A 27,503-nucleotide genomic window follows, 5' to 3' on the forward strand; every position below is an offset into this window, starting at 1 on the left:
TTGCGCAAAAGGGCCTGTGAGATTATCTCAAACCGTTTGGGCGTGACGGCCCAAAAACCGCAAAAAATGGCCTAAAAATTGACCGGCCTGTCATTTCATCAAAGAAATCCATCAAAAAATCACAATTTGAAATTTTAATTAATTAATAACTTTTTTCTCATAAGAGATAATGACACAAGACTTTCACTTGGTGAAATTTCAGCATTGTGGGCCGCCTAGACTTTATATTTGGTGACCCTGGGGTGACGGGTTCAGTGCCCCCCACACCCACGAAGTGGGCATACTTTTGAAAATCACGTTTTTTCAGTTTTTCCCCTTAAAGGAGGGGAAGGAGTCGTTTTAGAGACTTCAAGCATCTCTTTGATGTTGAACAACTTTTTGAGGCAGACATTTCTTTATTTATGTTTCATTCGCCTCCGGCTGACCGTTTAGCCGTTATTTGCCGCCGAAGGCGTGATTTTTGGCGATTTTTGCCGTTTCCGAGGTTTTAATGGACATTTAGGAGGGGAAAGAGTTGTCCAATCAAGTTGATGATGAAGTACAATTTTGTAGGCAATTGCATAGGCTAAATTTCATGTGAAGTTAAATTTTTTGTACCTCTAACTGGTTTTGCTCCAGCTGAATCGATTTACAGATACCCCCTAAAAACCGGAAAAAACCGGTTTTTCTTAAAATTCACGGCCGGTTTTGGCCGGATCCGGCTCAAATTTTGCATGGAGTCATCCTTTGATATTCCCAACAGTTGATACTTGACTCGGCAAAATCCCAGAAAAGTGTGGTATATCTAGGGGAGGGGATGGGGGTACCGTTATTTTAGCCAGCTGCAAGCATCACTTTATCAAAGTACATAAAAAATCTGGTGCATCAAAGTACATAAAAAATCTGGTGCAACATCTTAGCAATAATATATCGATACTATTTCAGATAGTTTTAGATTACTTGGAGTAGACTGCCAGAAAACCTGTAAAGATGGGGATGGGTAACCTGACCCGGGACCAGTGGCTCACTGTAGTCACCTTTGTCGTCGTCAACTTCTGCAATGCTATGTGTGTCTCTATGCAGGTATAGTCAGCGTATTATAGACAGTTTTCCGCGGATAGTAAGATAGTAGTATGGCACTCAACCGGTTCTAATCCAGCGGATATTCATCAATTTGGAAGCCATTCTGGAAAAATTCTTTCTATAATAAAAACAGTATTGTATGTCTATCCATCAGACACCTTCTCTTATAAGAACAAGCCATGGGTAGAGGCAAAATAAAATTTAATAAATTATTCAATTATTTTCATTTTTCTAAAAGTTTCATGATTCTAAAATAATTTCCAGTATGGCTTCGAAACCGATTATTACCCGCTGGATCAGATCCGGTTCCCATCCAAACTAAAAAAAATCATGTATAGCATCGTATTACAGACAAATTCCAACGCATATTAAATTACATTTTTTTATATCAGCGGAAAGCTGTCTACTATACGATGTTTCAAATAACTATTTGAACACCTATGAATCTTATTACATTAAGCATGAAGTTCTATCTAGGAATACATAATATAAACAAATCATTCAATTAAATCACTTATATTGATAAGATATAATGTATAATTTTGTTTGTTTGTATATTTATTCATTTCTATATCAGCATTTGGCAAATGTTCTTATTTCATAATTTATTTATATTAGTGTGTTGGAATGATTTTCTTGTATTCCCTGGCAAGTTCGAACCCATTAATCCCTTTTTCCTTACACCAGAGAATGAGTGTGTTACGCGGCATTCCTAACTATCTCTGCGCTTCGCTTGTAAACAAACAAAGGCGCGCACATTTTTTCCTTGTTGATTCCCATGTGAAGAGCTACGTGAATAAAAATAATGTATTGGATGGATATACATGCGCTCTAATCCGTGGAAGATCTCAAATAAGCCTTCCTGCTTAGTTTGACATCATAATGTGGTAAGAATTTATCTTAATTCTTAATAATAAGTGTAGTATGGTATATTTTTACGAAGAAATTTAAAACATTAATTTTTCAACAAATAGACCATTTAACTGCTAACTTTTGACATACGAATATTTTCCTTAATTTTATTGATCATTTGAATCTAAAATTATCAATTTCTGATGCTATTTAATATGTTTCGTGCCAATTTAAAGTTTTTTAGAAATTTTATATTTTTAATTAAATTGAAATCACGCAACCTCGATATACAAAAATAATAAACCATTAATGCTATGTAATTAATCTTTATATTTTTGTTTTAGATTCACCGTTTTCATGGTAATAAATACACATTTGTAAACATTCACATGTTGGTCATTCGGAGGGCTCGGAGATTAAGATTTCGTGTACGGCAAGGCATGCGTACCGAAACAATGAAAACGAGACAGAACAGATGCGGCTAAGAAAATATCTGTGAAGTTTTGTGAATGTGTTGGTTGTGATACCTTACCACACACTATTATAATCGTAATCAGTACAGTTAATTATTGTGACAATCATGGGTCCTAAAAAGAATAAAGGCGCTCAACTGGGACTACGGCTGCGCCCAGCCGTCGAGGCCCTAACCAGTGAACTAGATAAAGTGATGAAGTTGGTCAGTGAATCTTCAGAGCTTGATGTTAGACATTTCACTAAGGAGTCAATCCTTGTCCATGACAAGTTCGAGACATTCGATAGCATTATGGTCGGTTTTAGCAAGCTTGGTGTGAGAATCCAAGAGCTTGAGGAGTTTAGTGACATTTATTCTAATATAATTACTGTGCAAAAAGATTATAACGCTCTGAAAGATGCTCTAGATGCTATGGAGGAGCTTAGTGACATTCAAAGTGTTGTTGATTTAGTTGGTGATAATTTGCCTGACCATAAGGCTGAACTATATGATCGTTGCTTAAAGATTGTGAAGGTTATTAAAGGGTCATACTTTCCCTTACCAGAACCAATTATAAACACTTTGTCTGCTTTGATGAAACGGCTGGCCGAGGTTAAGCTTGAACCTGTGAAGCCACCTACAACGACGGCGGGTGCTTCGACAGCATCGCCATTTGTGTCGCCGTTTGGCACACCACAGTTCGGCACCGGTTCTATGTTCACGCCAGGATATATGAATCGTGTTGACGAACGTCTTCTTCCAAGCTTTGACGGCTCAGAGTCAGCCTACGTAAGTTTCAAGGACAATTTTAAAAAGCTTACCGTAGGACAGGACCCGTCATATTTACAGTTATTGTTGAGCAGTGAAAAGGTCTGCAAAAATAAAGAGTTAAGACTTCAGTTAATTCAGATTCAATCACATGAATCTCAATGGGCTTACCTCGACGCACGTTTTAAGTCCAAAACACGTCAGATGCTCTGCCTTTTCAACCAATGGGAGAAGAAGCCTAAACCGTCGGACTCCAACCAGATTGTGACAGTCTTAGCAGAGTTTGGTGGTGCAGTTAGCCAGCTCGAGCAGCTGACTAAAGATGATGATGATGAGGAAGTCACCACAAGCCAGTGGTTGACCATTATTCTTTTGGAAATGTTATCCAAAAAGTTGCCACGTGATTTCCAGGACAAGCTCAACCTGGCGTTGGGCTCGATGGATACCCCAAATATTCCTAAGCTGTTGAAGATTATAGAGGAACAGCGTGGTGCCATTTTGATGAGGTGTTCAATCGATGTAGACACCCCCTCCAAGAAGAAAGGTAATCCTGCGGCCGCAGCTACAGCCGTTGGTAAACCTAGGTCTCCAGCTAAGACCAAGAAGAAACAGCCTTGCCCGTCGGAAGGTTGTAACTCTGATCACCTGTTGTTTAAGTGCTCCAAGTTTAGGGATATGTCTGTTCCTGAACGCAAAGTCTTCATCAAGAAGATAGGCGCCTGTTTGCTCTGCTTACAAAAAGGGCATCGGGTGGCCGATTGTCCCAGAGCCGATAAGCTTGGCAGCTGTACCATTGACAGTTGCAACCAGCCTCATAATTCATTATTACATGAATCAGTTGCTAGTGGACAAGTTGCGGCAGTGTATGAATCACAATTGTTTAGCAAGAACAATTTTATGCTGATGTTGCAGCAGGTCCCGGCGTTGGCGGCTGACAAACGTCAAGTCACCGTCAATGCCATGTGGGACAGTGGAGCAAATTTGACGTTGATTTCTAGAAGTATTGCCAAGAAGTTAGAGTTGCCATCAACTGGTCGCACAGCTACTATTTCTCTGGCAGATGGAAAGAGCCAAGCATGTCCTACAGTCAAGATTTGTTTGGTTGACCGCAACCGGAATTCACATATTCTGGAGGCGGCGGTAGTGCCCAGCATTGGTACTGAAGAAGGGTTGCGTTCTATTGATCCTACAGCCGCCGCCGACATTTTCAACATGAAGCCTGATAATTTTTCTATGGTCGACGGCAAGATTGATGTTTTAATCGGCCATTTAACACCAGCTATGTTCCCGTGTGCAGATAAAATGGTTGGTGATTCTAGACTGTACAGAAGCTTATTTGGTACAGGCTATTTAGTTGTGTCTGCAGATGGCAGGACTGTTGCTAATCCTGTCGCCTGTAAAGCTGTGAAGTTGGAGGTCAGCAAGATGGAGTTCCTGAGTACTGAGAGTTTGGGAATACAGCCGCCATCAATGTGCAGCGGTTGTAAGAACTGCCGTCATTGCGCCGCCATAGCCGCCGGGCAGTCCGCCTTGGATGTGCGTAAGCGGCAGCTGATTGAAGAAGGTCTGACATTAGATCTTGAGAACCATGTTTGGACGGCTTCATATCCCTACAAGCAGCCGCCAAGTGTGTTATTTGACAATTCAGAGCAGGCCTATAAGATCTGCTTACGTGACCGGCAGAGAATGATTAAAAAAGGTGAATACAGCACCTTCTGCCAAGTGTTTCAAGAAGCTGTGTCTCGTGGAGTGTATCAGAAAGCTTCGCCAGAAGACCTAGCTTATACTAAGCCCGTGTATTATTCGAGCCTAGTCTGCGCATATAAAGAGTCTATTTCCACGCCCTTGAGGATATGCGCCAATTCTAGCCTCTGCTGCAAGGGGCTAAGCCTCAATAGTATTATGATGGACGGCCCAGTTCCATTATATACTCTGATGCACAATCTTATCCGGTTCAGAAGTTATAAGTGTGCATTCGTGGCTGATATTCAGAAGTTCTATAATTCATTATTAGCTACCTATGAAGATTCTCAGCTGAAACGTGTTTTTTTCGCTGATACAGTTGATGGAGAGCCAGAGGTCTACCTTACCAAAACCATCAACTTTGGTGAGGCCTTGGCTGGAGATATGGCCGTGACCGCCCTCAGACTCACCGGTCGTATTTTTGGTGGACGTTCCCAGCAGGATGTTCAAGATGTTTATGGATCTGAGAAGATTAGAGGTTGTGACGTTGTAGCCCAGCAGGATGTGTGGAGAGATGTTCAGCAACCACTCAGTTCCGAATTTATTTTGTATCAAGATCCTCCATCGGTCAAATTGGAGACTTGTACTTACGTGGATGACTGTTTGAGCGGTCATAACAGCAAACCTGAAGCTGTCCAGCTGGTCCAAGAGCTGGAGGATATGATTGCACCTGGCAATTTCAAGTTTAAATCTGTTGTTTATTCTGGAGATGATGTTGACAGTGTAAAAGTTCTGGGCCTTGTATGGGACCCTAAACAGGATAAGTTGTTCCTACCTGTCAGAGCCAACCACGGCGAGAAGATTAAGGGTAGAAAGTTACTGGAGGATCTGGATCTGGAGGACCTCTGGAGAAGTCTACCTGAGTTGATAACTAAACGTGAAGTTTGGAGAATTGTGCAACAACTTTATGACCCAATGGGTCTAGCAGCGCCATTGCTGCTTAAATCCAAGCTTTGTCTACGCTCAGTTTGCATACATGGATGCAACTGGGATGATGTTATACCTGGAGAGTTGAGGTCGGAGCTCGTGTCCAGCCTCCAGGACCGTTCGGCACTTGGAAATGTGTCGTTTAGACGTTCGATGGTTCCTGATAAGCCGTTGGGGCTTCCAATGCTTGTTGGTTTCTGCGATGCATCTAACCAGGCCTATGCAGCCATCACCTACCTGAGATGGCCAGTTCCTGGAGGATATGATGTAGTTTTGTGTTGCGCCAAGTCACGTGTCGCACCAGTGAAGATTGAGTCTATACCAAGGTTAGAAATGCTTAGTTGTCTAATTTTGGCAAGGCTTGTGGATACTGTTGCCAGAGCCCTACCTTTCAACATTTCTGGCAAAGTGTTTTTTAGTGATAGCAGCTGCGCCCTAGCTCAGCTATCCAGTGACAGTGTTATGTTAAATGTTTTTAACAGTCATCGTGTTTCCGAGATACAACAGTTGACGAGCCTTGAAGATTGGAGATGGGTTCCAACCCAGCACAACATTGCCGATCTGGCAACGCGTGGTTTGTGTACGATTGAGGATGTACAACCTGGATCTACATACCAGGAAGGTCCAAGCTGGTTGCGCCTGGAACAGGACCAGTGGCCCGTTAAGACGGCGGGTGAGGTAAATGCATCCATTCCCGAGAGCGAGCTAAATCCCAAGATGGCGAAGCTCAAGGTAATGTTCACACAGGTAGTGGACAATGATTTTTGGAGGTCTCTGGCAAGAAGGACCTACAGGCAGGCAAGGAGGACTGTGGCCGCAGTTCTTAAGGCTGCCAACTGCTTTAAAACGCTGCTTATCAAGAAACGTGGCGTTGCAGCAAATGAGGATGGTGTTAGCAACAATGATAGTTCTAAGTATCATGAGAACTATACTTTCACAAATACATACATGGATTTTGTTTGTGACCTGTTTTTGACTTCCTTCAACCAAGAGGAGGAGATGACCATGGACGCCGAGGGGAAATTTGACTCCCTTCAACCGTATCATCACAAGGTCCAGGTTTGTTGGCCCATTGTGGGTCATGATGGATGTTATCCTCTTAGGACATTTACAATATTGAAAATGTCCGGGAGAGGAGATGAGGCTCTTGAGGCCGCTGCTGGAGGCCCCAGGAAGATTATGAAGGACAGCCCAGGTGTTGTCTTGCTCAGCCGCCTTAACAGGCTGGCGCGGCTCATCCTTCAACAGTCCCACGATGAATTGGGGCATGGAGGCCATCGTAAGACGTTGGCGCAAAGCCGCAGGTATGCATGGATCACACATAGCCGCATGGAGGCTATGAAAGTGGTCAAGAGTTGTGCTGCATGTTCCATTGAATATGCCAAGCGTTCGAGTCCCGCAATTGCTAATATTCTGCCAGATCGTGTCGAGCCCTCTGTGCCCTTCAAGGAGGTGCATATGGACCTTGCGGGGCCGATCGAAGTTACGAAGCCTGGCGTTGGTACCAGGAGTTCCAAAACCAAGTACAAAGTTTGGTTGTTGATTGTGGCCTGTAGATTTACACAGGCTGTGTTTGTTGATGTGTTGACTGATTATTCAACTGAAGCCGTGCTGGTCGGCTTGAGAAAACTTCAGGCGTTTTACAATATGCCTAGAAGGGTTACCACAGACAGAGGCACCAATATGGCCGGTGCCAAGCGAATTATGGATGAACTTTTGAAGGATACCCGAATGCATTTTGAATGGCATCTGGTGCCCACCGCAGCACACTCGTTCGTGGGTACTGTGGAGAGGCAGGTTGGGCTGGTCAAGCGTGTGTTGAACAAGAAGTTGGCTGGTGCTACTGTAACCTTCAATGATTTATTGGTATTGTGTGCTGAGACTGCAAAAGTCTTGAATTCTAAGCCATTGACCTATGCCACCCAAGGAGATGACGTCAATTGCTGGAGAATAATTTCACCTGCTGATCTGTTAGGCGGCAGGACCAACGATGCAATCTGCACCTTTGAGACAGGTTGTAAAGAGCCCATCACCAGGAGGCTGGAGAACTTGGAGGAGTTGACCCGTCAGTTCCATCAGGTGTACAAGGAGCAGCTCATGCCTGAGCTACTCAAGTCCGTCAAGTGGCGCAGCAACAAGGTGCTGCTCGAGCCGGGAGACGTGGTGCTGATCGACGATAGCACAAATTTGATGAAGAAGTTCAGATTGGGGCGTGTGGAAGAAGTGCGCCCAGGTGGGAGGACCGTGGTTTGCAAGTTCAAATTATCAGATGACGCAGCCGCCACGAGTAACGAGACTTCCGCAAGACGTCTGCTCAAGATTAATCTACCCAAAGTTTAGTATAAGTATCGTTCTTGTTTAACTTTGAATTTTATTTTACGGTAGATTTATCAGATATTTTTTTTCGAAAGACAAAAAACGCAAATTTTGACTCAATTTCGTTTAAACTTTCAAATCGACGCAAGATTTTTTCATTTGAAATGCAAACTTAAGTTATTTATACGTTTACGCAAGTTTTTTCAATGATTTAAGTCTTTCCGGGACCAGGGATTTTTTTCGCGGAAATTTTCCTAGGTACCTACGCAAATACGAACATTTTTATCCTTGTTTAATTGAAATTCGATATGATAAAAAGTAACACAATGAAATTTTTTACATCATACAAATATTTCTTTAAGATTTATTATAATCACATAGATAATTTAATATTACATATATATTAAAATTATTTCTATTTACCTTTTAACCGATGTACCTAAAGAAAAATGCAGATTTTTTTCGTCTTGAATTAAGTAGATTCTTTGAGTTCGAAGATTTAAGCTTAATAAGACCGCTCTATAGTGTATCTTAGCTCTGTTACCTCGGCCAGACATACTACAGAACGGCAAAACTAAAGCATAAGATAATTTTATTTTGATTGCTTTGATTGATGATTCTAAAGTTTCTTGAATTATTCATGATTCTTTTAATTTTTGATTTAATTTAAACATCACTAATTATGTTTATTTTCAGTTGATGGAGCCCTGCGCCAGAAATCCTGTCGGAAATTATGCAGTATCAAAAAATTGTGATGGAAAGACATAACGTCCGTCAGGATAGCTGGAACATGGCATTATTAATATTTGAAAGATTGGTTAGTTTGTATCTTGAGGGGTTCATTCTAACTGAGGCCCCAAATTGCCTTAATTTTGACTGTATGAATATGTACAAGTTGCTTTCTTCTTAAAACAGAGAGAAATTGCAAACTCAGCATTTAGAGAAGTTCTTTTCTTATAATTGAGCTTTTGTTTTATTTTGGTAATTTAATTTGCATATTTCAATTGCAACTTTATTTTACGCAATTTTGATTCACGAAGATTTAAAATTATGAGATTTTAATTTTCCGATGTTTGATGATTTTTTTCACAGTCATATTTTATTTAGATTTAAGTATCTATTTTATTAAACATGTTAGATTTAAGGATTTACCTATTTTATCTAAGAATGTCTAGATGTAAGCCCGAGTATTTTTCCGCTGGAGAAAATGCTTAATTTTGAGAAGTTTTTTATGAAAATTCTATTTTTCTTTTCTAGCAAAAAGATTTAGTAGAAAAAATGTCATTATTTAATCTTTCTTTCTTTTGATTAAAAGTTTGAGTTGATTATTTAATTATTGATGCGATTTTTAATATAAAAAATCATTTGCCTATTATTATGTAGGTACCTAATCAAAGTTTAGGTACTATTGATTATTAATTCATGTATTCGCAATTACATGGTCTGTAATTCTAACTTTAATTGAGATTATGAGGCCATGATTAATGAGATGTGTGAGTGGTAAATGTGCATTTCATGAATGTTGAATGCTTTTCCCATTCCTTATTCCTATCCTTATGTGGTAGTGGAGTCGGTTTGAGTTATTGTGGTGTTCGTAAGTTACCATAATTAATTTTAGGCCTGATGGCCATGCCATTTTAAACTCTTGTAATTTATGCGTTATGAGATTGTGATTTGTGGACACTGTCTGCACGCATGATGTTAAGATGAGTTATTGTGTTCGATTCCCAGTGACTAGACGGGTGTGTGTTGGAATGATTTTCTTGTATTCCCTGGCAAGTTCGAACCCATTAATCCCTTTTTCCTTACACCAGAGAATGAGTGTGTTACGCGGCATTCCTAACTATCTCCGCGCTTCGCTTGTAAACAAACAAAGGCGCGCACATTTTTTCCTTGTTGATTCCCATGTGAAGAGCTACGTGAATAAAAATAATGTATTGGATGGATATACATGCGCTCTAATCCGTGGAAGATCTCAAATAAGCCTTCCTGCTTAGTTTGACATCATAATGTGGTAAGAATTTATCTTAATTCTTAATAATAAGTGTAGTATGGTATATTTTTACGAAGAAATTTAAAACATTAATTTTTCAACAAATAGACCATTTAACTGCTAACTTTTGACATACGAATATTTTCCTTAATTTTATTGATCATTTGAATCTAAAATTATCAATTTCTGATGCTATTTAATATGTTTCGTGCCAATTTAAAGTTTTTTAGAAATTTTATATTTTTAATTAAATTGAAATCACGCAACCTCGATATACAAAAATAATAAACCATTAATGCTATGTAATTAATCTTTATATTTTTGTTTTAGATTCACCGTTTTCATGGTAATAAATACACATTTGTAAACATTCACATGTTGGTCATTCGGAGGGCTCGGAGATTAAGATTTCGTGTACGGCAAGGCATGCGTACCGAAACAATTAGACTAATTATAACTTTATATCAATCCAGATTTTAAAATTTAGATCTATAATATTTATTAAAAAGCAAAGCTTTTTTCCATTTTTCCATTGATGTTTACCTATTTTGATAATAAATACATAGATATATTTGAATTGGTGAGTCATAAGTCGATATGGAATAATATGTTTATCTACTCCGACGTTTGTTACTCCTGCGTTTTTACCTAAGAATTCAAAATGTAAGTATATATGGGGCCTCTTGCATCCGAAGCAATACGTGATATCCTATTTTTATCACAAATTATAAATGATACAAAAACAACAAAAAAAAGCATAGGATGATATCATACATAGGTTTCAAATGACCGTTATCATCCTTTTTTCTCATGGAAATAATCTTCTTCACGTTTTGTTTTTAGGCACCTTTCTACCCTCGTGAGGCTGTGAGCAAAGGACTCGAGGTTTGGCATTTTGGCCTCGTTTTTGGAGCCTTTGAAATCACTGTGTTTATTGTCAGTCCTATCATTGGAAATAATATCAATAAATTTGGAGTCAAGGTATATTATGTATTTCGTATTAGCAGCGCAGCTAGTCTATAACTAGGTGGTGAAAGATCGTCAATGAATTGAAAAACTTGAAATTAATGATAAATATAACATAATAATATTACATATTCAGTGATTTATCGACAAACCTCCTAATAAAACAGATATTTTACAAAAAGTTTCTTCTTTTCATAAGTAATAATACCCTTATTAATGATATCATACAACATTTTTTCGTTGTGAAGCTACTCTTTATATTTTAATATGTCCGTCCGTCAGTCTGTCTAACCATTTACCATATAATTTACTTGGTCCGCTGTATCATTTTATCATTGTTCGCTTGTCAATCTAAAATTTTCTAATAGAAAAAATAAGTAGTTATGTAAATAATGATTTTATTTGATATTTAGAGAACATTAAATATTGGTATCGGTGCTGTTGGTGTCATACTTATTCTTTATGGATGTTTAGGTAAGGTTATTTCTGAATTATTGCATTTTGACTTTAGAAAAGCATTTAATCCTTAACATACATAGATTAAATGTTTTATTCTAATAATCATTTGATAATATTTATTTGTCAATCTATAATACAAAGTAGCTTGTTGTCCGTCTGTCTAAAACTTAAGATCTCGGTAACCGATTGGATTCTACTCTTCAGGGAATATATCTACTCGTAATTCGTATAAAAGCAGCATAATGTTATATCAAATTAATTAAATATGACGATGTTTTCTCTCAAAGTATCTAGTCGATCACATATCCTTCACCCCTCCCTATTTTGAAAAATAAATTTAAAAAATAGGGACAGTAGTAGTTTTTTTTTCCTTTGGCTCATGTTAGGTTAGGTAATGTTGGGTTAGACAATTTATAAAGAAAATTTATTTCAAATGTTACAAAAATTTAGGAGGGGGGGGGGATAGGGTTCTGGGCTCTCCATATTTTGTTTACTGATATGATATTCTAAAATTTGAATGAATTTGAATTTTGTTCAGGTATGTTGCAGTCAGGCAAACTTTTCCTGGCATTTTCTTTTATTCTCAGGTAAATATCAATATGATACAACTTTTGTTATTAATCATTACTATTCTTCTCTATTTTTCAATAGAATAAGAATGTTTAAATTTGAAAATATCTGCTAAATTTGCTTCTAAGTTTGATAATATAGATATTTTAGTAGTGAATCTATTCTATATGTGTTCCTTTCAAACGGTTTAAGATAGAAGTGTGGACCACTTTTTTTTATCTTCCAAATTATTTGACTTATTGCCTTCATTTTGCCTTTTAAACAACTTTTTATTTGAGTTTCACATATCCTTCAGAAAAACTTTCCAAATAACCATATAAAACCTAAAGATAAGCAAAACAAACCTCGCTATTTAAAAAAAAATACATTTGGTTTAACTTTATTAGAATGTTTGAAGCCTGTGGCAATTCTGCCTTTTTAACTGGTAGTTTCAGCGCTATTGCAAGAGAATTTCCGACCAGAGTTGCATCAATGTTCTCTCTGATTGAATTGTTCTTTGGAATAGGTAAGAGTTATTTATCAAATCGAATGCCGCGGATAATAAAATGAAAACAATTAAAAGATTAAAACCAGTTTTGTTGGCCCCGAGGGGACAAAGGATTTACACTACACAGAATGATATGAATCATCTTATCTTGATTATAGAATTTTCTGATGAATTATTTTTAAGACACATTTATCCATAGGCGCTCTAAGTTGGTATGGGGATATAGGGAATGTCAACATCCCCCCTAAAATTAGAAATAGGTAGGACTGCTTACCCCTTTTTAGTAGCGAAGCTACTCTATAATTCGCTTTGTCCGTCAGTCAGTCCGTCAGTCCGTCAGTCCGTCAGTCCGTCAGTCCGTCAGTCAGTCAGTCCGTAACGCTATGGGGGAAATGGGATTTACTCAGCTCGTACAAATGATAAAAGGCTGAAACTTTTTGACGACATTCCCATCATTAAGGAGCACAATTAACTATAAAACATCAATGGCGGTCAGACCACTTTTTAGCAGGTTTTAGGCTATTTTTATATTTTTTAGATTTTTCTCCATATCTTTGGTGTTTATGATCCGATTTTCAAAATTTTTTCAGAAATAGATATCAAAATTAAATTTCCCGTCGATTACAGGAAACAACCATGACAGTCCAACTGTCCTTTGCAGGTTTTAGGCTATTTTTATATTTTTCAGATTTTTCTTCATATCTTTGGTGTTTATGTTCCGATTTTCAAGATTTTTTCAGTTATAGATATCAAAATTAAATTTCCGGTAGTTTTAAGTAAACAATCGTGGCGGTCAAACTGCCTTTTAGCAGGTTTTTGTCTATTTTTATATGTTTTACATATTTCCCCATATTTTTATTGTTTTTGGTCCTATTTTCAAACTTTCAAACCAGTATCAAAATAATTTTTCTCATTGTTATGAGCATCTTTTATGTAATTTACTTTGACTGTCGTCATCATACAAATAAACCAAGGTTTTGTGTTTATTTTCTCCAATAAATTTATTCTTGATTTTTAAAAAATTCACTTTAAATCTACTTGTATACGATTTTTGTGCTTCGCTACTTATGGATGTTGTCATCCTTGTTTCACCTTCTAATGACTCCACACACTACCGTTTTATGTTGTTTGTTTATTATGATACATTGAAAATGCTTTTGATTGCTATGATAAATCTTTCTAAATACTTATTTTGCTAAAACAAATCCATCAAATACCTATGTTTATTGTATGTTTTTAGGAGAAATTGTAGGTCCAGTGGTTGGTGGTGCTTTATATGAAATTGGAGGTAAGGTTGTCGTTATTTTGTTTATTTCAAAGCTACTCTTTATATTTTAATGTTTTCTTGTCAGATTGAAAAACTTTTCATCCAAAATGCTTTATTCTTAAACTAGTCAGGGAGTAAGGGAGGGGACAATGGGCAGTTAATTCAATTTTATAGTTGTGACCCTTTAAGGTTGAAAACCCAGATATTTCCAGATAAAACAAGTATTTGCAATATAGCAACCTTTCGTGGACATTTTTGACTTTTTGAATTGTTATTAATTCGAAATGCACCATCCTTAAACTGATGCTATACCACAAGCCTTTGTTCTAGAGATCGAAACCCTTGTTTACAATTCATTTCCATAATTGTTATTATTTCAACTTCGGAAAATTAAGGAAACAGACCATTTTACTTTTACAACTTCTTTTACCCAAATTTTCTTATTGTATTTATTAAAAAGCTTAGACATGAAAAAGCCTTTAAATAATTATATTACAAAACTTACTAAAACAATTACCTTCCTACAGAACTTTTAACTCAAGTTATTTCATTTAACGAAATAAAAATGAGATACCTTGCGTCAAAATTTCATACTACATAAATAAAATAGTTGAGAACATAAGTACATATTAATTTTAAAGATCTTAAGGTTTAAGTAGCATATCTTAGGATAACTGGTAGCTGCGCTCCTAGCATCCAGGACAGAAAAATAAAATAACACCATCTTGAGATTTTAATGAAAAACAAACCTTGAACAACAGGACTTCGTGAATTTTCCCTAAAATTTTGAAATTAATCGGATCATTAATTACAGAAATATTAAGCTAAAGACAAAAAACTTGCCTTTACATTAAATCAATAAGAAACATCTAACATGTCTAAAGTAACAAAAAGAGCTAATCGTTACGGACGTACAAATGTGCGGGACCTAATTATAGGAAGGCTTTGCTCATAATAACTAATAATCTTAATATAATTTCTTTCTACAACGAACTAATCGGAATGAATTAACATTAAACAAGAATTAGATATAAAAAATGTAATGATTCAATTTACAAAATAATTTTCAAAATCAAAATATTCTGTCTGCTTGTTATTGTTTATCTTTTTGTTGACGCGCTAGTTTGCCGCGAGATTATGCATGATTTTGCGTGACGTCATTCATAATTGGTCCCCAAGATTGGTTAGAAACTGCTAAATTCTTGCATGTTCCCTTTAAGCCAGTCCCCAAAGTCTAAGACTCCTAAAAATTGAATATTCGATCCATTGTCCCCTCCCTTACTCCCTGTAAACTAGTGCATACGCCCATAGAGGCTTCTAGGGGCACTTGATATTTAATCTTAGTTTAAAATAAAAAAAAAAGTTTTGGAAGGTATTTTTTCTAGGGTCGATTTCTCGTGGGACAAAATTAGTCATAGTTTTCATGACCTATGGAAAGTTACACTCTAAAGGAGAACCGCATCAGATCTGCGGTTAGCGAGTTCCTTCAGTACAGACAAACACATATCCTGTTACTTTGATATAAGGATTTAGTGATATCTTATTTATCAACAATGTGAATCTAAAATTTTATTTTAAAGTTATTTTTAAATTTCTGTTATATTATTTCAGGATTTACCCTGCCTTTTGCTGTGATGGGTTCTCTGTTATTTGCCTCCTCTATTTTCATATTTTTTGTTCTACCCAATCCACCTTCTATTCATATTGAGGTAAAATTATTTATTTGTACAAAGTATAGATAGAAATAATTAATTTTTTCAGTAATTTTAAAAATTTATGTTTATAAACTATATTAATTTGCTCAAAAGTTAAAAGAAATAAATATCATTATCCGGCATAAAAGAGTATCAATGGGGGGAGAGGTGTTAGTTTTCCCCACATGCTGGTCCTTAGGGGGCTACTCTGTACCCAATATAACCTAACATAACCTGGTCTAAAATAAAAACAACCACATTAAATACATCCCCCTTAATCTAAATTTAATTTTTAATAAAGGAAGATGGGTTCTGTGCCAGTATAACCCAATTGATGAAACTGATAGGATGTCCCTATAACTAAACTATAGCTAAAATTAATAAGAATCAAGTCTTAATTTATTGTATATTTAGGGAGACAAGCCAAGTATGAAGCAAGCTCTGATGAAACCATCTATTGCCATCGCTCTTTTCAAGGTATATTCAATTAAACACTTAATTTCAAAAATTTCAAAAAAAATGTATCGCCTGTATTGCACAGCTGACAAAATATTCTTATAATACTTACCGTCAAGGTTATGACAGCAGCCGCCAGTTTGGGATTCCTGCAAACAACTTTGGAGCCTCATTTACACGACCTCAAGATCAATGGCCACCCACTTACATCTTTCCAGGTAGGATTTTAATTATAATTCGTCTAATTATTGTATTACAGTTTACTAATCTTTTTCAATTTTATTATTAAATCTTATCCTTATATTTAAGTAATGGGATATCTGCCTGTACTCTAAGTTCTTGCTAATTGCTAACCCTCTGAGGCTTTTTATGGGTCCATAGAAGATACCTCAACCATAGAGAAATCGCCCTTGGAAAAAATACCACTGTAATTTTCATTTTTCTTATCTTTTTCAAAATTGAAATTGAAAGTGTTAAAGAACGATGTCTCCATACTTCCAAATGCACCTAGTCTTTATGTATAGTATTATTTTTTTATTTGTTTAGGTTGGAGCCCTTTTCATGGCTTGTGGAGGCACCTACGGTATCAGCTTACCCCTGTGGGGCTGTCTCTGTGACTCAACAATTACCAGAAATTCTCCTAAGTTTGTTGAAGTTGTTGGCGCAGTTCTTATTGGATCTGGTTTTGTTATTCTAGGTCAGTTTTTTTTTCTTATAAAAAACAAGTGGTTGTCCCTCTGATATCTAGGAGCCCCACACTGGAAGGTAGGAACGAGCTAGAAAAATAGCCTAAAACCATCCCTGGCCCTATTTTAAGCTTCCCCAAAATGGAGAACTCAAAAGTTTAATTTCCGGACAAAAACCTTACTACTTTATATTCTAGGTATTGAAAGTAGGTAGAAAAAATAATTTATCATATATTAGAAAAAAATCAGACCGAAAAAGAAAATTTAGAACTAATAAAAAAATACTTATTTTAATAGGAAAAAAAATAAACTAAATACAGGTTTTTGTATTACAATTAGAGGATGTAATTGATCATATTGTGGTAATCGCCTCGGTTAAATGGCCGTTACCCAAGTTCAAATGACTACGGCAGTGCGAACAGACGTGGACATGTATAATTATAGAGAAGCTGGGCTTCTCTAGCTATCACTAAACAACAAACAAAGTCTATTCAGATGTTACTTTATTCAGGGTCCAAAGATTACTAATTTATAATACAACAAATAATAAATACACAGAATGGAATAATTAATACTAAAGCAAAATCAATATAACTATATATACATTAATCAAAATGGGCAACAATGATCCCCCATCCCTGGAAGGGGTGGGGGAACCAAACAATGCAGCTTAGCCATAATACAGCTGTCAAAATCTATCATTAATTTTAAAGCATAGGGAGGGGTCAGGCTGACCCCTTCCCCGGTACTCGGGGGAGGGCCCTCGGCCCTTCTCCGAACCAAGGTCAGGGTTGCCACATAACATGGCTCAGGGTCGCCGAATACCACAACTCTCCCCTCGGAAGGCTGGGAGGGGGGTTTTCCCCACCAGACTTCCGACAGTGGTTGAGGCCTTCGGCCCGCTCATTATGGGACTATTATTTACAAGGGTTAACCATTCAATGGAATCCTAGTGGTGCTTTTTAGAGTTGATGGGCCCCCAACGTGGGGTAGAAGGTAGAGGCTGGCTTTTGTTGGGCACGTAGCTCGGTGCCAGCGGGTGTCAGGCCACCATGGGGCGCGGCCGCTGCGGGGCCGGTCAGCAACGGGGCGTTCTGGTTGGCTGTGGCTGGAGCACTGGCTACAAGGTTGACTGTCTGGGCGGCAGCCTGGCCTCCCGAGGGGCCGCGGGGCTTTCCGGAGTGCGGCCCAGGCTTGCCTAGGCGGTCATTCCCACTATCGGCTGACTTCATAGACACCATTTCCTCGGCTGCTTCCCGGCCAATAGGAATGGCATCCCAGTCCACTGAAAAGTCCCGGGACTTGGCATGGTTGGCTCTGGCCCTGGCCAAGGCCTTGCGATACAAGGTTGGGTGATACAGGAATACTTGCGACATCGTGTTCAGGGCGGCACGTACAACTCCTTGTGCTGCTGCCAGGGAGATGATGGTTAAGTCTCCCAGTAGCTTGAGAATCAACAGCAACAAACACAGTATGGCTGCGCCATCTCCCCACTCGTGAATGGCTTGTCTAAATCCAGCCCAGACATCCAGGGTTTCCTCCCCTTCCTCCGCCAGTCGGTCAATATTATAGGACACTATGCCATGGTCTCCGGTGGCTGAACAGCTTCCCTGCTGGACGCAGGAGCCATAAGACAGGCCGGTCAGCATGGCGGCCTTATACGCCGGAAACAATAGTAGCTTCTGCCAATCATTCAGCTCGGCCTGGGAATACAACCCTCCCGAGCTAAAGTCATCCAAGGGCTCGGTCAGCAGTTGTTTGGGTGTATCCAGCGGGGGCGGCCTCTTCTTAGGGGCTGGAGTTAGCTCTATCCACCCTTCCTCGGCGTGTACAGTTAGGGGGTAGGTGGAGGAGCAGGGAATCTCGGTGGCGTGACCGCTATACACCTTTGTCACGGCATCTACAAATCCTGTGGGCTCCACCGGCACCTTGTCCCAGCATTCATTGCTCTCCCTTACCACGTATTTATTACGCTGGCAGGTAAGCTGGAGCAATACATCTCCCCTCAAGATAGAGAACGTGCTCCCCTGGACACGCACCAGATGGGCCGGGTCTAGCTGCTGGAGCTTCCAGCAGTTGGCCGCTACCTCTTCTGCTGCTGCGCTTCGCATCCGAGTCTCAAGGGTAAATCCGATGTAGGCCGCGTGTATCTGGGCCTGGAGGGGGACATCCACGTCCCTAGCCAATACTCTGGGCAACGCTGCCGCGGCCGGGTCGGCTGCCACGAACAATGCTGGGTGGTTGGTGGCATGGGCTTCAAAGTCGCAGTTCACTATCGAGGTGGGGGTAGTCATGTTGATAAAGAATTGCGCCTGATGGTCAACCAGGAATGCATCCATCACCAGGCTGGGCTGGAGGCTGCGGATCAGCCTCAAGGGGCAATCTCTCCCCAGGTGGTCCCACATGTATCTGGCCTCTCCGGTGACGCAGGACAGCTCGGACTGGGGACACGCCAGGGTCAGGTGGTCGGACTGGGACTCCACCCGTCCGTTCTCGACTACGTAGGTCTCCTCCTTGACCAGCAGCCGTCGCTCCTGGAGCACTAACTCATTGCGGTACAGTTGGCCTTCAAAATGGACGTCCTCCCCTTCACAACCCACCCCCTCGGGGCTGTTGACCAGTGCTCCCACCATATCAAGGGTGAAGAACAGGGGGTGGTTCAGCTGGAACGTCAATGGCTTGGTCTTGCCTGGCAGGGTGTAGACTCGGCTCCGGGCCAGGTCCCGGCAAGTCTCTGGGTCAATCTTGGTTGGCCGCATGAGGGTGGGGACCGACGTCACCTTCAGGTGGCCCTAGACTCCACACCTGAATGTCCACTGGGACACTGTGAGTTGACAGCTATACCCTGTGGTCTCCCGGATCTTAACTTGTTGCAGGATATGTACCTCATGGCCCAGAGGCACCTCCTGGTGTAGCGGCTCTTTGCTACACATCTGCTCTTTGTTGAAGGCGGTGACATGGGTGGGGTTGGCACAGTCCCACCCTACTAAGACATAGCTGGCCGTAGGCCACACAGCTGCTAGCAATAGGCCCCACAGAACCATCCACCAATGGGAAAACCTACCAGACAGCCACCATCCTCGTGCGCGCATCTGGGGGTTCTCGGCTCTGGCCACAACGGCTTCCTGGGAAGGGGGACTGCTTGTCTGCTCCTGGCTAGATATAAATTTCCATTGAGTGTTATCCTTAGACGCCTGGGGCTTCCCGATACCCTCCCCAATGATGGACTGACAGGCGACTGGCGCCTGTCTGGGCGTTGGCTCCCCTAGCCTCAAGGTGGCCCTTCCCTCATCCATGGCATGCCCAGTGGCATGGGGCTCTAGTGCGTGTGGCACAGGCTCGCCCTGCATTACATCCCTCCCCTGCCCTAGGAACTCAGGTGCATGTGGCACAGACAATTCCTGATACCCCCAAATCTCAATCTCCCCAGCCTCTAGTGCGGGGGGCACAGGCAAGGCTGGGGGGTTACAATATTTTGGGTACAATGTATTTGTCAATTTTAACTTATCCTGGCTCGGTTGAGGGGGCTGGACAGCTGGACGCAGTTGAGGGTGAGGGACAGCTGGACTCTCCCTGCTGGCTGGGGGCTCGTGCTGACTGGGGGTGACGGGTGTCACCCCTTCCTCTGGGGCTGCGGGCTCGTTCCAGGGTCCAGGTCTCTTGGTGGCGGCGACGGTTGTCGCCCCAGGCACCAGCGTGGGGGCACTGGATAGCACCCCCCAGTCTTCACAGGTGGCGGCGACGGTTGTCGCCCCAGACATCAGCTTGGTGGTGCGGGGTAGCACCTCTCGTCCTTCCCAGGTGGCGACGCCGGTTGGTGTCCCATACATCGACTCAGACTCGCTGGCTAGCGCCTCTTGCCTCTCCCGCTCGGCGGCCGCATGGGCCTCCCCGTACACCGTCCCGGTGGCGCTGGGTAGCGCCCCTCGTCTCTCGCTGGGGGTGACAGGGGTTACCTCCTCCTTCGGGGGACTCGGTCTGGCGGGTACCAACATGTTGAGGCCGAAGGGCAGCGGCCGCAGGACTTCTGGCTCCACGATGTTGGTTGGCTGCACGTACTCCGGTCCCATGTGGTTGAGGCTGAAGCCCAGGCCAACCCGGTTGGGTTCAGCCGCTCCTCCCAGCACATTGATCCTGGCTGGGATGGTCCCAAACTGCGGCATTCCTTCTGAGTGGCCCACAGCGCTGGTGTACCGAGGCGATCTCATGTCCCATCATTTCACGCTTCACGTTGGCGTTGCGGATGCCACGGTTAAGCTCATCAATGAGCAACTCCAGATCTTTGTGGCTGTAGGCCTCCCTGTACAGGGCGCACTTTGTGGAGATATAAGCCTGGATGGGCTCCGTCGAGTGTTGCCTATAGTCCCTGAAGGCTTGCTTCAGGGTCTGGGACTCATAGGCTGGACGAAACAACATTTCACACTCGGCCTTGACTTGTTCGTAGGTCAAGGCTTGGCCTGCCTCCCCAAACAAGTGGGAGGCCATCTCCGCCGCCTGCCCCGCCAGGGATAGTAAGAGGGCGTTGCAGTGGTTCAGCGTGTCATGGGCGGGTACGCGGTAAGCCGCCCATGACATTTCCAGCCTCCAGATGTGGGAGTTCCAGGACTGCTTGGGCGGTCCTCGGTACTCCGGCAGGTTACTCAACATCAGCTTGCGGTACTCGGCTGGAGCCGGCTGGGGATCGTCCTGGAGCCATCCTTGAAGCTGATCGCCTCCTTGCGCTTGTTGTTGCTCCATCGGGTCAAAGGTTCAGCGTCGGGTCACTAATTCTAAGCCAACACTCTAGGCTGCTTACACTTGTGGTCACTATTCTAGCAACCGCTACCGTTTATCACTTGGTTGGTAGTTTGAACTACAAATATATAAAATAGGTGTATACTAGGGTACTTTTCACTAGCTTCTCAGCTTTAGGGTAGGCTGGTAGGTCTAGAGAGTTGTTGAGGGTCTGAACTGCTGTCAGGAACTGATTTAGTTTTCCTTATCACACTGTAGATAGGGGGAGGAGCTTTGCAAGTTTTTTTTTCTAAAAATATATCTTTTGTATGCTATAGAGTAGCTCCCCTCCTGTGTGTGTGTGTGAACCCCTTTTCTCACAACGCGCCTACGCGCCATCAGAGTGCGCACACAGGTGAAACGCGCATCTATCCCTCAATCTGCTCTCTCATTGGTCCGCTTTATCTCCTTTGTCCGTCAGATTTCGTTGCGTTCCGAGCTTCGCTGCGCAACCCATGAATTGCGCTCCGTTCTCCCGGTCTCTGTCTCTGCACGGTAGACGGACTTATCCGAGTGCGGGGAGAAGGGGGAACGCGTGAGGGGACGGGGTAAGGACGCCCTTCCCCAGGTGGGGAGGGGGGTGAGGGCGGGCTTGAGGTGACTGGGTTATAAGGTAGGTGGGCTTGTCCCTTAATCCTTGGCTTATCAGATGTCACCTTCGATTGTATTTACTTCAATTTATGGGTGGACCCTCCCCTTCTGTTGGGATAGGGGGGTGTATTTGCCGTGCTGCAGGTTTGGGGGTCCGAGTGTTTACCAATGCATTGTTAGCTTGCACCTGGGTTCTATTTTTGGCTTATCAAAATTCATGGCAATTGTTTACCAAACCCTGCCCATAAATCTATTGTTTAGCCTTCACACCAGGGAGGCAATCCATAAAATCTGATACAATATCTGTTTTTTCTCAATGGGTGGCTGTGCTGTAGCCTCTCAGGATACTTGGAGTTAACGTAGTTTTTCTCCTATTTGGTACACTACACTCGTATTTTCGCTCACAGCTCGCGGCTATTTTGCTTGCTTCAGCCAGTCGGCGGCAGGGAATGTTCCGTCCTGCAGCGCCGTGGGTTCGAATCCCGCTATCTTTCGCAGTAAGTAGTGGGCCTGTTTCAGCCGTCTGCAATTACTTGGCCTGTTTCAGCCCGTCCGCAGGCTTTGTTTCAGCCTTTGAGCGCCCAATCCTCCGTTAGATTTCGTCGCTCTCCGCGGTTCTCTGTCGAATTTCGCCGCTCTCCGCGGTCTTTCGTCCGATCTCGCTGCTCTCCGCAGCTCTGGTTCTGCCACTCTCCGTGGTCTTTTGCTAGGTTTCGCTTCCACAACTGCCGGATACAGAGTTAGACCTTGCTATCCAGGGTGGGTAATTCAGGTTGCTTGTGTCAGTTTTGCCAGTTTCACTGCTGGGAGTACCTTAACCTCAGCTGCACTCTGCTCTACACTTGTGTTTTGCCGTAATCTCACACAGCTGTCACCAAGTTGTGGTAACCGCCTCGGTTAAATGGCCGTTACCCAAGTTCAAATGACTACGGCAGTGCGAACAGACGTGGACACGTATAATTATAGAGAAGCTGGGCTTCTCTAGCTATCACTAAACAACAAACAAAGTCTATTCAGATGTTACTTTATTCAGGGTCCAAAGGTTACTAATTTATAATACAACAAATAATAAATACACAGATTGGAATAAATAATACTAAAGCAAAATCAATATAACTATATATACATTAATCAAAATGGGCAACAATGATCCAAACCAAACAATGCAGCTTAGCCATAATACGGCTGTCAAAATCTATCATTAATTTTAAAGCATAGGGAGGGGTCAGGCTGACCCCTTCCCCGGTACTCGGGGGAGGGCCCTCGGCCCTTCTCCGAACCAAGCTCAGGGTTGCTACATAACATGGCTCAGGGTCGCCGAATACCACAATATTATGGTCTTTTAGTGATGTCTTGTATTTTTTTCAGGTCCTATGAAGGGAATGCCTTTCCACAAATCTCTTGGTACGTATACATTTTTTCCACAATATAATTTTCTGAGTCATCTTTACATTGCATTACATTGCTATATCTATCGTTTTGTGTTATTCAGAATAGTTATCTATTGCTTCGTATTATAGACAGCTTTCCGCTGATACTAAAATGAAAAAATTATAATATTTAAACTAGTTTTGCTAGCCCTGAGGGGACGAAGGCTCGGGATAACAATCTTATTATTTTATTTAGATATTTGTAGAAAATTGTCTGTAATACAATGGTACACATGAGTTTTAGCATTGCTGAGAACCAGTTCTAGTGGCCTATTTTTTAAAGATATCCGTTAAAAGCAAGAAATCTGCTACCTGTTATCTAAAATCAAAAAAATAAATGTTTTAGTATCAATTGTCCTTGGTATGACCCTACATGGATTTGGTCTCGGTGCTTCTGTTGTTGGCGGATTTTCTGATGCACATAAATCAGCTATCAAGTAAGCAAATTAACAATTTAGGTTCGGCGGCCGCGCATTCAATTGTTGGTTAATTGAAGGTTGTTTTTAAAAAAAATGCTGAATGCAGAATATTTCTTATTTTTCTTAATTGAAGTCACAAAATCTTTTTCATTGTAAAAACTAATTTCTGATTTTTAAATTTTTATCATTGAATTCTCATTTTTTACAATATTTATGTAACATGTACATTTATGGCTGGATTTATAGACAATATCAACATCTATGGATTAATTTCGTAACTGAACAAAATTTTTCATTTGAAGTCTGAATGTTAGACGAGGTCGACACCTATTGACACATCTATGGTATATATTATGAACTAAACCCATATTTAATTTAGAGCTGGATTCCCAGATACCATCGACACCTATGGATTAGTTTCTGGACTGTGGACTTCTGTCTTTGCTTTTGGCGCTTTTGTTGGTGAGTTTATAACTTCAAATTCCTCAACTTTAATACATTTCTTTTTGAATAATGGCAATACCTTACTTATACAAAACAAAACATATTTAATTTTTTTTAAATTTTCGTTTGCTTTTTATTTGTCTATTATGATATCAAAAACAACAGGAAATAATTTAATATAAGACCTTTGAAGACATCATTCTATAATCCAGATGCAAAAAGTTGAAAAATATTCGAATGATTCCTGATTATGTGAGCTATTTTAGATAAATCTAGCAGCTGTGCACCTAGAATCTAGTTTCAGTTATAATGAGATCTTAAGATTCAGCCAAAAATACCTCACCATTTCATATAATAGGATAAAATCCATATTTTCTTTTGAGACAAATTTTTAATCATTGCTTTTTTTCTTCAGGTCCCACACTTGGTGGAATCTTGTATGATGCACTCACCTTCAAGTGGGCTCTACTCTTTATAGGAATCAAGCTCAATAATTTAACAATTGTACACCTAAATGATAAAAGAAAGTCTTGTATATTTGTTTTTTGTTATTATGATGACATTTTTATTAAAAAAATTATCATTTTCTTAGGAAATACTGTTTGCTGATTACTATTTTTTGTACTTTCTCACAAAGTGTCTGTTGAGCAATCAAACCCCACTTTCATTTTTGAAATAAATGTCTAAACCTGCGAAACTGACCTAACCTAAAGTAGTAAACAAACAAACAAAAAAACTTTAATTTTGAACTTGATTCACCGTTAGTTGGAATGGAGATTATTGCCATCCTGTTGCTGGTTGGATTCCTTATCGCCACCTGGAATGAACCACAGGCTCCTGTCACTAGAAGCATTTCCACTATTTCTGAAACAGATGAGGTAAATTTATTTTGTGCTATTCAGTTAAGTAGTTGGATGTCTTTCTGACTATCTTGAAATATGTATATGTGAATCAGGATCTAAAGCTCAACCAACCTACCTTTATATCATTATGTAATTTAGGGTAGCTTTGTTTTGACAGGTTTAAGGCTACTTTTATGGGATAACTTAATAGTAAATTACTCGTGGACTTAAATAGAATGTTTGTTGAACCTCCAATCTTTTTTTATGTCCAAAATGAGGGTGGGGAATACAAGTTTCTAAAAACTTGTATTGGTGTACTTACCCCATTACCCCCTATAAGATTTCCTTGGTTTATTGTTTGTAAATCTAATTATTATTATTTTCTAAAGGTTGCAGATATCCCACCTTCCAGTTACGGAACCGGAGTAAATGTCCAGGTTGCTCCCAGAAGCAGAAAGTTCTCAGAGAGCATCAGAGGCTCTTATATGGCCTCTTCGCTGGCCAGGTACATACTTATAGTAGCACAGTACCCTCTAGAACACGATTTGGCCATACGTCAGAGTAAACTAATAAAATATGGGTTGAAATTGGAAGACAAAGAAAAAAAGAGATGGATAATCCCTCATTTTTATTACGTCACATTGAGCGACTTACTTCGTCTTCTGAAATTGGGTTGGTGTCATAGGGTGACCCAATGACACAAATAACTTACAACCTTAAATATTTTTATGATATAAAATGATGAACTTACTGATATAGAAATGTTTTAAATGGCTGAAAAATTGTTAGTAGAAAGTTTCCTTCAAAGTCGAACAAAATTACAAGTTACAAAGTTACAAAGGAGAGTCAGTGAACTGTAGGCAGAGCTCTGTAGAGGATAAGCATAAAGAACTCCCCAATTTTTTAAATAAATTTTAAAGATGAAAAGATGGATAGGGTTTCTATGTTCAATAGGAATCTAGGAGGGAAAAGCACCCATTAATGTTGAATTTTGCAGATCAATGGCACGTCCTGGAGTAAGCGGACTTGGAGCAGCCTCACTGGCAAGAAGGGGTATGGGACAAGAAGGAGATCCTTTACTAGCTTGACTAGGTAAATAATTGCTTACAGGGCTATATAGTGAGGAGGGAAATCAAGCTTTATAGAAACTGCTTTGCGTATGCAAAAAGATATAAACTTTTATTTTGTTATTTATCAATATACTTGGCGTACGTTGAAAGTAATAGACAGTTAATAGGTACTAAAAAGTAACAGGATGTCAGTTTGTGTGTTTATCTGTCTCTTACTGTTTGTCTTTTACAGTTAAGCTTCTCATAGGTCTTATTATAACTATTTCGGGGGAGGGTACCTTTCCCAATACAAAATAAATCACCCCAAACTGTTTTACTCTTTTCCTTTAAATTAAAATGTAAAGTAAGAGGTAGACTCAAATCCCCCACCAGCTTCAAGTGCCACCAGAGGCCTCGCATATTAAGTGTATTTAAAAAAAAAATTTAAATCATATTTTTTAGGTTCAGTTGGAGGACCTTATTAAAAAAACACATCCAGTTTTTTTTTTGATTCTGTAATCTCAATCTGATGATCTTATTTATAGTGCATATTTTTATTTATATTTCTAATTTTGTTAAAAAATAAGTAAATTGAACTTTATTTACAATATGACCACCACCAAACAGTTTTTTTTATTTAAACATTTTTTTTTATATATTAATACAAAAAAAATCTAAATCATATTATTATTATATTTGCAGCTTTAACTATAATTTGTTTTATACTGATATTAGTAGAGAAATAAAATATTAAAATTTGAAATGTGTTTTTCTACATAAATAAACTTTTCATGAAAAAGATATGCAATAGGTACAATAGGTTTAATTTAAAATATAAAGAAAGTATAATTGTCAACCTTTCTAGTATTAAACTACAATAAAAAAATTAACAAATTTATAATGGTTACAGAAAAAGTGTGATATTAATTTGTGACAAATATTTTTTTTTGCATTGACTCTTCTTATAAATTTAAACTTTGTGTTTTGCAAATAAAGAATGGCAAAAATTAGTAATTAAACAAACTTTTCTTTTGAAAGAGATAACCTTCAATTTTGAAAAAACTAGCGTCAAATAAACAATGATGACATAATTACAAAATATAGATAATTAAAACAACATTGATAGTCTGCCTAATTGTCCTAGGTATCATTATCTTTAAACTATTTAGTTAAAGTTAAAACAGTTATTTAACCGTATAAAATTATGCAATTGAATGAGAATCCCTTACAAAAGGTATACTAGGCTTATCTATCTAAC

General features: G+C 40.0%; 1 protein-coding gene across 1 annotated transcript; it reads left to right on the plus strand.

Moving 5' to 3' along the window:
- The first annotated feature begins 922 nt into the window (after positions 1 to 922).
- LOC145328302 (MFS-type transporter SLC18B1-like) lies at positions 923 to 27,008 on the plus strand. The gene is made up of 18 exons (XM_080171929.1): positions 923 to 1,062; positions 10,956 to 11,093; positions 11,492 to 11,552; positions 12,076 to 12,124; positions 12,494 to 12,612; positions 13,835 to 13,882; positions 15,473 to 15,570; positions 15,970 to 16,032; positions 16,131 to 16,229; positions 16,558 to 16,708; positions 23,430 to 23,465; positions 23,838 to 23,928; positions 24,290 to 24,372; positions 24,770 to 24,829; positions 25,117 to 25,232; positions 25,586 to 25,701; positions 26,194 to 26,288; positions 26,708 to 27,008. The coding sequence occupies exons 1-17, from the start codon at positions 970 to 972 to the stop codon at positions 26,282 to 26,284; spliced, it is 1,512 nt and encodes a 503-aa protein (XP_080028055.1). The 5' UTR covers positions 923 to 969; the 3' UTR covers positions 26,285 to 26,288; positions 26,708 to 27,008.
- The last annotated feature ends 495 nt before the right edge of the window (positions 27,009 to 27,503 follow it).

This window comes from Acartia tonsa, chromosome 9 (assembly GCF_053477335.1).
Source record: "Acartia tonsa isolate MP-2025a chromosome 9, ASM5347733v1, whole genome shotgun sequence".
Taxonomy (NCBI): Eukaryota; Metazoa; Arthropoda; class Copepoda; order Calanoida; family Acartiidae; genus Acartia; species Acartia tonsa.